General features: G+C 37.2%; 1 protein-coding gene across 1 annotated transcript in view; it reads right to left on the bottom strand.

Moving 5' to 3' along the window:
- Positions 1 to 12,141, bottom strand: part of FRAS1 (Fraser extracellular matrix complex subunit 1) — a 680,896-nt gene that overhangs the window by 73,918 nt on the left and 594,837 nt on the right. The window contains exons 49-54 of the mRNA XM_089676214.1: positions 11,608 to 11,748; positions 9,485 to 9,712; positions 8,983 to 9,096; positions 7,732 to 7,882; positions 7,051 to 7,210; positions 2,476 to 2,644 (exon numbers count right to left, since the gene is read on the bottom strand). Of these exons, the coding sequence (XP_089532340.1) occupies positions 2,476 to 2,644; positions 7,051 to 7,210; positions 7,732 to 7,882; positions 8,983 to 9,096; positions 9,485 to 9,712; positions 11,608 to 11,748 (963 nt within the window). The remainder of the gene's footprint in view (positions 1 to 2,475; positions 2,645 to 7,050; positions 7,211 to 7,731; positions 7,883 to 8,982; positions 9,097 to 9,484; positions 9,713 to 11,607; positions 11,749 to 12,141) is intronic.

Genomic DNA, 12,141 nt, shown 5'->3' with positions numbered 1-12,141 from the left:
CATAGTTTTCTTCCATTGATATGGCAAAAAAAGAGAAAATTACATTGCAGCAAGTACAAACACTTTAGACACGAGATGGAAAATAGAAACTGCTGTACTGCTGCACAAATCGAAGGTCAATGTTAGTAAAGAGCACAACTGTCCTTTTTATTTTTATTTTCATTTGCGATAGCAGTTGACAGTGAGTGTCCTATTATTCTAGAACCCCAAATGAAATGAGTAAAAACCCTCACATACTGGGGTTAATGTGGTAAAGGAGGAAAGACTGTTCACTTAGCAAAATGAATAGGGTGAAGCTGTGTTTACTTCACAATTATCCAGTCAAGTGTAGGAAAAAAATCCTCTTTTCAATTTTCCTTTTTTAAATCAGACATTGAAAGTGAACAGAGCTTTCCCTAAAAAGAGTAGTACAGAAACCATCTATAGTGTAGTATATTTAGAAACAGCTATTAACTAAAATCATCATAGATTGCACTCATGTAAAGTAATGCTAAAGCAGGGTAATGGATAGTGAACTGTACCGTATGAAAGGAGGTCCTCTAGCAGCAAGATCCTGCCCTAGCCAAGGTAGGATCCTTGCTGCTGGAGGGACATTTTTCACCATTGTATAGTGGAAACTTGTTATTACCATTACACAAACCTACTGTTCCATTTTTATCACCTGGTGACACTATGCTTCAACAGCCAGCAGCTTGTGTTTCAATAGCCACCACCTTTATGCCTCTGGTATTTACCCACACTTGCATATGATGGCCGGAAGGCTTTATAATGCCAACTCTTTTACAGTCAGCTACCTCAGCCTTTAATCGGGTACCATACCTGTGTTACCTCCTGTTCTCCCTATAAAGCTATAATTATTCCTAAGGCTGGCCATACGCTATACAATTTTCTTACATTTTTCTGTCCAATTTCTGCCCAATTTCCTTTAGGGTTACCTTCAGCTATGTAGTGCAAGGGCCTGTCTAATTGGATACAATTGAAAGTGTTGTTTAGGTTTGACCTCATATTATATGGTTTTTGGTAAAGCTAAAGCAAAATTCTCAAGAAAATTGTGTAATGTATGGCCAGCCTTTGGATGAGAAGTACTTATGGTGGCATTCAACTATCCAGCAGAGTACAGCTCATTCATAAGGATAAATGGGGCCATGGCATGGGTGCACAGTGTGATGAGGATGCAGCAAAGGCTGTATAACTCGGAGCAAAGATTGCTGTAGGGGTTGATTTTTGATGGGTGAGCTGCACTTCAGGGTTTTTGTTAAAGGTGAAGTTGTCTTTAAACCCTTTCTTTTATTAATTTTTATGCATTACCTTATCTATAACATAAGTTTGGTAAACATCCTTTAAAGGAGATAACAACTTGTTGCCGCATATTTTCTTTTTTTCCTACTTTGTTTATCATTGTTTTTAGGGATGTGAAACACAAAAATTCACCAGAAAATCAGGCCACTGATTCAGGCCACTCAAATTTAACCATATAATGAATAGCATTGATGTTGATGGGGAAGGCAAAAATCTGTTTTTTACTGGTTTTGAAGGGCGCAATTGAGGTTTGCTAACCTTGACCTGTTCTTGTGCAAAAAATGCCCCTCGTTTGCTGGGAAAATGACTTCAGATACTGTAATGAACTTGGAATTTTGTAGCTATGGACAATTTGCTTATTACATATTATAATGATTGCCAGTTTGTTGCCTACATTATGAAAGGATTGACCATTTAGATGCCTGCCTATTGACCCATTTGCTTGTTTCTTGCCCATGTATTGCACCAACTGCTTACATATTGTCACAATTGCCCCTAAGCCACTGTTTTAGGTAGTGACTTAGGGGCATCACAGGGTTTCCAAAGCAATATGAGAAGACTTTCTTAATGTTAGATCATTTTTTAAAGCAAAATTCGCTAAGAAAGCCAGGTGGTCAAGTAAGAGGCTAATATTATGGCAATTTCAGCAAGGGCAAAAATGGTAAATTTGCAGCAAATCAATCTCTTTATCAAGAATAATTTAAACAAAAAACCACATCACTATATTATGCAGTTTTCTACTCAGCAAGCAGGTGGTGCTCTATGCTACTTTTCAGATCATAGGAAGATTACTTTTCAGCTGTGCTGATTGTAGCCTATTGCTTACAGTAAACCAATGAAACATCAGAGCAGTGACTTCTTTTCATTTCACATAGCTAAGTCTGAGGTTTCCGATAATGGAAGCTGCAAAGGAAGCTTCTCTGCTTTTTTTTGTGCGGTCTCTCTAGATAACCTATAGTTCTCTGAAATCCTTAAAATAATGAAAGGGGAACATAATACATTTGGATCAAATTTATTTTATTTTTTATGTTTATACATTTTACCTGTTGTTTTATGCTGTTTTTACTATCTATATGCAATCAGTATGTTTCCCTGTTAAGGCTAAACAACTTAGCTTGCCACAGTGGTGACAATTATGAAGGTAGAAAACATGAACAAGATTTTGCAAATATTTACCTGGCCTGCATATTCCACATAATCCTGCTGTCCTGGTTGGAAGCCCACACCTGAGCTGGATGTGGCAGTGCCCTGTTCTGTTCGGCACAATACTATGGCATACTGGTTGAGGTTCCCAGTCCTTTTCACAGTCACACTGATTGACCCTGCCTTTTCACTCACATTGTAGCTGTTAATAGAAAGAAACCTCTGTGTTCACACAAAAACATCTAATTATGAGTTATTTTATACTATTAAAAGTGAGATATACAACATCATTCATATTCAGATAAAATAATATATGTATCTATAGTGTCAGAACTTTTTTGACAAATATGCTGCATATTTTAGAAAACCTTAAGATGTGCTCATGGTAAAATCCTATGAACACTAGGTAATCACAAATGCATGTGTGTAAATGAGCTTAGAATATATATCAGACATGTGGTCCTGGTGGCCAGAGCCATATTTGCTTGATTTACTGTGTATATCAAAAAAACTAAATAAATAGGCAAATGTATAACATCAGATTCTCAGCCCCTAATACAGGAGCTGGCAGCATGAGCACATTGCACAATCTTGTCATCTAGTTCCACACAGCTATAGTATGTGCTAAGACTTATACCACTATACTGAAGTATTTCATGTTATAGACAGTGAGTTATAAGTAAGTAGGGTGGAAGCTTTCAATGAACTACTGAACTAAGTGACAGCAGATATGAGTGACTTCAGCCTGAGATCTGCATGAAATTCCCCTTGTAGTAAATCAATGATGTAAAACAACTCAATATTCTATCTTTTAAATATACAGTATAAAACTTCATCTGTGTTCTGTTGTTTGGTAGTGCATATATAGCTATTTATCAATATCTACATGGCCTCTGCTGCAACTAATGTAAATAGTTAGACGTGTGTGCACGACTCTACTAAAGAGTAAGGCAGACATCTCTATTAAACTGCTACTTTGTTTTCTGCATTCTGTCTTATCTCCCTGACAAATGACTGATTCAAGCATCAGAAGCACATATTGTGATTCCTAACAAGTTGCTGGATTTATCAGAAGAGGAAAATGCAAGAAGGTGAGGCGAAGGACGATGCAGAATAACAACAGCGGGTATTATTGCATTATGTATCTCCCATGGACTAATAAGTATGTAAATATTTCTTACAAAAGCAGTGCACAGCTTACAAAATTTTCTATCTATGATGATCTATGATGATTACTCTTTTTTTTTTTTTTTTTCCCAACTCCTCATTGGGTACCTGTAGTGTACTTCTAATACTAACCATTCACAGAGAAATGGGAAAGCTTGAAACCATGAGATGTCTGTTCTTCACCCAGTATTATTTACTATTTGTTAGATAAGCTTATTATGGTCTTTGGAGTAATATGCTACACGGCACTAGCTTATGATGAATGGGCATCCCACAGTTCTCAAGAATAAGTCATACAAAAATCAGGTATATTTTAACTTGTTGAAGTGTATGTTCAGCCAAAACTTTTTGTAATACATTGGAGAAGGGTAAAAATTGACAAGGCTCAGTTAGACAGATTTATTCTCAATTTCTGTTCTGACAGGAAGTGAGAATAATTCTGCAACAGCAGCACATAAAGATATAAAAATGATTTTCTTTAGTAGAGTAAAGCCAGCCATAAAAGGAGCAATTTTATTTCTTGCATCCCTCCCGTAGAGCCATTGTGTTCTCCCGGCGTGGAGCGGAGCCGTCCCTGCTGGGAAAACACAGTGATTACTGCAGGCGGCTATAATAGCATGTAAAATCTGGCAGGCTGGTTGTACCCAAGCTGGTCGATCGATCAAACTTGGGTATATTCAGCTTGCCCATACATGGTTTGAATCTCAACCGGTCCCTGCTGAACCTGCCGAGATTGGAACCGTCTATGGCCGGCTTAAGGGAAGGCATGAAACCTTGTCAGATTTTTAACTTAATTTTGTCTGTGTCCCTGTCTCAGATTATCCCTCACTCTGTCTGGTGACACCATTGTCAGCAGGACAGAAACTGAGGGGAAGTCTCTCTAATGTAGCCCCTGATAGCAATAAAAAACCTGATGAAAGGGGATTGGCATATCCATTCAATGACATCACCCAGGTGGGTAAGTCCACAAATGACAGAGGCTGCTGTCTCCCTCATTCCCCCTCTGCAACAACCAGCATCTCCACAGTGCACTACAACGCAATCCAACCACAGCCTGGCCAGTCTCTCTTCAAGTATCCCTGTGCTCATGTGGATTGAGTAATCCAAGTGCCACCCCATTTGTAGATTAAATACCTTTGTATTACACAGAGTTTGTGAGGGCATTTTATTATTTGATTTAATACATTTCTTTGTGTTACATTTCTACACTACAAGTCTTTGCACTGGATATTTTTATTTTTTCTACCCTTAACAATGCCTTCTCCTGAAAGACAGAACCATAGTTGTTCAAGCATCACTCAGAGACAGCAACTACCTCCTGGTGAAGGTGCTGGCTCAAAGATGACATACTTATTTAAATCCTGGTGCCTGCATAGTTCTTGGCTGTATTCACAATTACCTGTAAGTGTTTCACTTACACAGTAATTCACTTATTTACTTATTTTAAAAATATACAGTTGTGTTCAAAATAATAGCAGTGTGTTGAAAAAAGTGAATAAAGCTCAAAATCATTCTAATAGCTTTTATTTCCATACACGCAAATGCATTGGGAACACTACACATTCTGTTCCAAATCAAAACATGAAGAAAAATATATCAAATTTGTGTTGTTCCTCTAAAAAAAGTAAAGAAAAGTGAATATTAGACTGTTCAAAAAAATAGCAGTGTTTGTATTCTTCTTTACAAACTCAAACATTCACTATATAAACTGAAAAATGTTTGAAGATTTTGCTTTCCTTTGAATTACTTAATGAATATTTAGTTGTATGCGCACTGTTTCTGAGAACTGCTGTACATCTGTGTTGCATGGAGTCAACCAACTTCTGCCACCTGTGAACAGGTATTCCAGCCCAGGATGATTGGACTACATTCCACAGTTCTTCTCTATTTCTTGGTTTTGCCTCAGAAACTGCATTTTTGATGTCACCCCACAAGTTTTCTATTGGATTAAGATCCGGGGATTGGGCTGGCCACTCCATAACGTCAATCTTGTTGCTCTGGAACCAAGATGTTGCACGTTTACTGGTGTGTTTGGGGTTGTTGTCTTGTTGGAACACCCATTTCAAGGGCATTTCCTCTTCAGCATAAGGCAGTATGACCTCTTCAAGTATCCTGATGTATTCAAACTGATCCATGATCCCTGGTATGTGATAAATAGGCCCAACACCGTAGTATGAGAAACATCCCCATATCATGATGCTTGCGCAACCATGCTTCACTGTCTTCACAGTGTACTGTGGCTTGAATTCAGTGTTTGGGGGTCGTCTGACAAACTGTTTCCGGCCACTAGACCCAAAAAGAACAATCTTACTTTCATCAGTCCACAAAATGTTGCACCATTTCTCTTTAGGCCAGTCAATGTGCTCTTTGGCAAATTGTAACCTCTTCAGCACGTCTTTTTTTCAACAGTCGGACTTTGCGGGGCTTCTTGCAGATAGCTTGGCTTCACATAGGTGTCTTCTAATTGGAACAGTACTCACAGGTAACTTTAGACCTTTTTTGATCTTCCTGGAGCTGATTGTTGGCTGAGTCCTTGCCATTTTGGCTATTCTTATATCCATTCGAATGGTAGTTTTTCGCTTTCTTCCATGTCTTTCAGATTTTGGTTGCCTTTTTCTAAAGCATTTGCGATCATTTTAGCTGAGCAGCCTATCATTTTCTGCACCTCTTTATAGGTTTTCTCCTCTCCAATCAACTTTTTAATCAAGGTATGCTGTTCTTCTGAACAATGTCTGGAACGACCCATTTTCCTCAGAATTTCAGAGAGAAATGCACTGTAACCAGCATGTACACCATTTGCTGCCTTCCTTCCTTAAATAAGGGCAATAATTGCCACCTGTTTTTTAAAGAATGAATGACCTCACTAATAGAACTCCACACTGCTATTATTTTGAACATGCCCCTTTCAATTAGTGATTCAATTACACAGAATCAGCAGCATGCATGTCATGACTGTTGGACCTGTTGGATTTCTATTACTCTACTACACCTGCTAGTAAATTATTTGCCATGTAGAAATATAATTTCTACCAAAAACAGTGATTGATCAGGTTAGTGATGTCTGACTGCTATTATTTTGAACACAACTGTATATGTTAATAAAAGGTCCTTTTTACTAGGATTTTCCCAGGATTCCATTAAAATATTTAGTATTTTGAAGAATCACTGCATATACAGTATATATGGTCCGAAGTTATAAGTAATAGGGGATCTTTTAGCTACTGAAATATTTCAGCTTGTGATAAGCAGTGCCTACAAGTACGTGGAGAAGTTATCCTTCCAATAGTACCAATCATTTAATACACAAAACCCTAAATTAACAATGCAAAGCACAAGCAGATTTTCCCATCTCATTTCTTATTAAAGTGTGGAAAATTATCAAGCAAAACTGTAATGTAGCAAATGTGTAGTGGTGAGAAGAAGGTACAGGAACAGACTTACCTAACATGACTGAAGCTCATCAGAGACCACTGGATGTGGAACATGTTGTCACTGACCACATTTGGTTTACTGTCTTTCACAAGAAACTTGAAATTATCCATTGTTTCTTTGTACTTCTCTTCATGCAGAATATACCGGATCAGGCCAAGGTTTATTTCCTCTGGCAGGAAATATCCATAATCATTAATTTTAGGAATTTAAAAAACAGTAGAATATGTAAAAAAAACAAGAAAACACACGTGCAGATCCTTTTCATATGATATGAATACAACTAAATCCTCAGATGAGTATAATACCCCTTTGTTCACAATCCTAATACTGGAAGTAAATGTATAAAGCGTATAAATATATAAATAATCTGACCATGTGAGCAACCATATTTGCTCATTACATATTCAGGTTGTGCATTCTTAGCAGTGCAACACAGCATTTGCTGCTCTACTGTTATTTCTTTTTTAATCTATTTGTCTCGTCTGACAGCAAACAGTCAGGAACTAGAACAAAAACCTAAATTACACAAGTTATACAGATATGAAATACAATAATAAACGTAAAGCATGGTGGGGATGTAAAAATGTGAAATGCATATGAAAGTGATTACTTTTAGGTACATTTTGTAATATTGCTACAAAATGTGCTGTCATTCAAAGTACACTGTATTGTCTCTTTCACACCTAATACCTTGTGTAAAGGATGAAAGGATAACAGCAGGCTTTAGCTTGTTTTCCAGATAACCATGGCTAGGTCCACTTAAAATTTCATAAATAATTTGTTTGTCATCTGTGTCTGGGTCTATCGTCATCAGTTCCTTCTTTGTAATATAATTAGAGGCCTGTGGAAAAAACAAACACCTAAACCCATGCTCAATGGACCAGGAAAAGTTGATGCTTAGCAATGGATCTTCTTCAGTGTGAGATCATACCTTGTGCACAACAGTTATCTCATGACTAAAGGTACATTCACAGACCTATCCTGGGAAGACTGTCATCCTCTGTGCCCAAATACCACAATAACATTGCAATGACCACTATCATATGCTGCTCCTCATGTTGACCACAAGAACATCATCACAGCTGCACACCCTAAGCCTATCAGGTTTAGTTTATGTGCAAGTTGCTGCACAGGAACAACAAGAATATACAGTAACTCCAACAACCTGAGCAGTATGTAGCTGCATACTAAGGTATGATTGTATCTCTGAACAGCAATGTGAAGTTTTAACTAAAGACAAAAAAGACCAGCACCAGTGGGTGTGTAGTAAAAGAAGGTGTGTAGTAAACAAACAATATATGGTAAATGAAAACAAAAAATAAATCCTTCTTTGAAAATAATCTACAGTTAAAGAAACCCACAACACTAAATACATAAATGGTTCAACAAATACTAGAAAGATCAGTGAAATGTAAAATGTATGAATATAAAATAAAATGTGTGCTGTGAGCTATATTCCTCTAAGTGAGCATGAAGTACAACCTGTGTATTACAACTATATGCATGCTATTAAAGGTGGTGCTACTCCTAGGTCTGCAAATAAGCCAAATGTGTAGAGCTGGGCAAGTAGACAAAGACTCCATGTGTATAGTGGCATCTGCCGCTTTGTCAGAAAATTACATTTTAGTCATATAAAGTTTCACTCGTCTATACACATACAAACAGTTTTACTCAAAAGTATAAAAGACATATGCTCATCTATTATTTTTCTATTTTCTATAGTTACATTTACTGAATATACAAAATTGCGTTCAGCAGTCTCTTCTTCCAATGAACTTAAAATCTAATACTTCTAAGACCGTAAAAGAACACCTAGAAGAAATCCACACCAACATAAGGTGACAGACAAACAGGTCCATTGGGAACATGAACCCATTACCCCAGAATAACACCTAATCTCTCATGAGCCACCAATTCCATAAATAAATCTTTAAATATTACCTTGCCATCCATGTACTCCAGCCACTGGAGACCCAAATTGGTGACAATTCTAGGTGTACCATCATCCACTGGGAGGATATCGACTTTAAATCTTTGAGGAGCTGCTGTTACTATCTGAAACCAAAAATTAATACTATTTATTTATTTGAATGGAAACTGATTGCTGCCATGAAGAATAGACAGCATGAAAAGCATACAGAAATGTAAACAACTCAATTGAAAAACAAACTGTAGAAGCAATCTAGAGTGACAAAGTAGCTATAAAGTACACTGATTCCCAAAAGGTCAAAAAAGCAAAATAGAAGGTTTTTACTGCTATGCAAAATTACTTCATAAAATTAATTTTTTAGATACTGTATTATTTTAATTTCATTCTCACAGAAAATAATAGCCAATGAAAGCTGTCACTTGTGTGGTGTATGATCTAAAAGAATATTGGTAAAAATACTAATGAAAGCACAGGCATTTTCCCCAAATATTAATAGTTAATTACAGTTCTTACTTCCTTTTCTCCTTCTTCTACAATGAAGAATGGGTTGGTTCCATCCGACACAGTAAAGGAGAATCTATCCTTGAGAGTATTACTTCCATCATGATTGTAACTGATACGATTCTGATAGATATCATCCATTGTGAAAGTAGAGGTCTGACGGTAGCTCTGCCCATTGCTGCTACGTTCAATCAATCCATAACGAGGTGACTGGACAATGGTGAATGTGACTGATTCTGCCTGTTAGCGAAAAACAGGAGCACTGTCAGGAAACTGAAGTAGATACCACAGTTATGATATAACACCAACCTCTGCAACATTACTAGCCATGGCACCCAACAAAGTCTGAAATGAAAATATATCATACTGACTGTGTTGGATCTGAGAAAAGAGAATACTGTAAATGTAAAAGAGAATTATGAGATAATGCACAGAAACTGTAGGAAAGGAAAAGTGAAGGGACCTTAGGTAGAAAATAATCAGATTCCAGAAGTTACATTTTTAGAAATGTTTAGTCATGTTGTAAAGCCTTGATAGATCACTATGAACTACTGAACATTTCCTTTATGTTATATGTTTTATCAAATCATACATCTGTATCTTGTATACAGATATATCCTATATATTAAAGTCAGATTGTCACATTTGGATTTTTTGGGGGGATTGTGCCTCCAGTCCAGATATTTTCTCTGTTATGCATGTTCTAATATTAATATCACTCCTTCCTATGTACCAGCACCCCTATGCTAACTGGGCAGATGCTATCAGATGCAGCTGTTACTCACATTTTCTGCTCAAAACTTTACTATCCACATAATGAATACATGTTTTTACCTCCTGCCTCCACAACTCCTCCTGTGTCTACAATTATGCAACCCCAGTCCTACTCACACAATCTCTACCATGAAACACAGCATCACCTACTGTGCCCCCACCACCACCACCTACACTCCTATGTAATGCAACTTTCCAAACATCAGTCTTGTATTCACTTCATGTCAATAGTGATCTCACCTATATTGTCCAGGAATAAACTGCTACTTTTTACTGTCCTCAGTGCCCCTTCCCTATGCAGCTTACATAGTCTCCCAGTTCAAAATGAATACACACCTGCCACATTTCTCTTGATCAAACTACATCTGCACTTTCACTGAATATATATATAATGATTTACACTTCAAATTCCCAGTCATTCAGCATTAAAGTTGATAACGAATAGTAACTAATAGTAAATAGTGACGTCAAAGTATTTCTTATTTAGTGCAATGGTAAGTCAAAGGAGAAGTGCAATCCATAATACATTGGATGCCCATTCACAAAACACAATCCATTTAAATTGGATCACTGTTCAAGAACTGCTCTTTACCAGTGTCCTGAAATAATTTACTCTGTCACATGATGTCTCTGAGCATTTTAATAGCATGCATTAGGACACCAATGTACTGAAGTTCCCGAACAGTAATAGACTATTCTCCAAATGCTGCCTTTCCACAGTTTTATGAGTGGGCAACTGCTGGATTATGGGCAGCCTTTCATTAACACAACCACTTAAACAAAGACCTATCATGAATGGGCACATATTTGCTAGTTTTATTAGATTATCATTATCCTGATATTTTTTTCTACAGTTTTTGCAGTAATATAGCAGGTTGAGAAAAGTGAAAGAATGATCCTATAGATGTAGCTTGGGGACATTTATTTTTCTTATATACTTTAAACTCCTAATGCCACAATTTATACTATACATTGGCTCCTACCTCAGTATCTAGTTATGAGGATGGACCTTTTCCATGAGCCTATTTTCAGATAGGCGCATCCATCTTGCAATACCAAATACTGCAATATGGCTTCTGTTTGTTCAGAAGTGAGCCTGTCACTGCCACTGTTATATACAGTATGTTTAAAGAGCAAAGTTTGCCCATAATGATTTTTCAGATTCAGGCTGTCATTTATAAAGTTGGTGTGAAAATTAAAGATAAGGAAGAACTAAATTATTGCTACAAATCATTGTAAAACATAAAATTATTGTGTCAGTCTGTAATAAGGGTTTACATAATATAAAATGATACAGTGTCTCAAGCCGCTTACTGCTATCATGCCACAGGTTATAATTGTAGCAGTCAACATTCTCATACCTCAGTATCAGCATCAACAGCTTTCAACTCAAACTCTGTGATAGTCTTCCGAACACCTTCTTGTACCCTCATTCCTGAATTTTGGACCACAGGCAATGAGTCATCCACCTTATTGATAGTGATGTAAAATGTTTGTGACACCTAAAAAAAATATAAACAAAATGCAAGAACTCAGAAAGACTTGGTCGTAAGGTTCCATGTCGTCAAAGGCAGACAATTTTGAAAAATAATTAGAGGGCTATTTAACCGCTTTCGCGCCACCCTATAGCAGAAATACTGCTACAGGGTGGCACGGGTGCACAAAAATCATATATATACATGATTTGGGCTCCCACGGTGACCTTGGGCCGGGGACGCACATGCCGACCCGCGGGTGCCATGATTTATTGCCCAAGGGATCAATCATCAGATTTAGGCCAGTGATGTTGGCCCTGAATCTGATGATCGATCCCTGCCCTATCAGAGATATTCCTGTACCTGTGTTTACATTTACACAGGTACAGGAAATGATGAAATGTTCTCTTTGTGGGCACA

This window comes from Staurois parvus, unplaced genomic scaffold (assembly GCF_062004578.1).
Source record: "Staurois parvus isolate SC_StPar_1 unplaced genomic scaffold, SC_StPar_1.0 ptg000013l, whole genome shotgun sequence".
In the NCBI taxonomy this organism is placed as follows: Eukaryota; Metazoa; Chordata; class Amphibia; order Anura; family Ranidae; genus Staurois; species Staurois parvus.
Note: the sequence above shows the minus strand (reverse complement) of the source record. Positions and strands in the feature narration are given on the sequence as shown.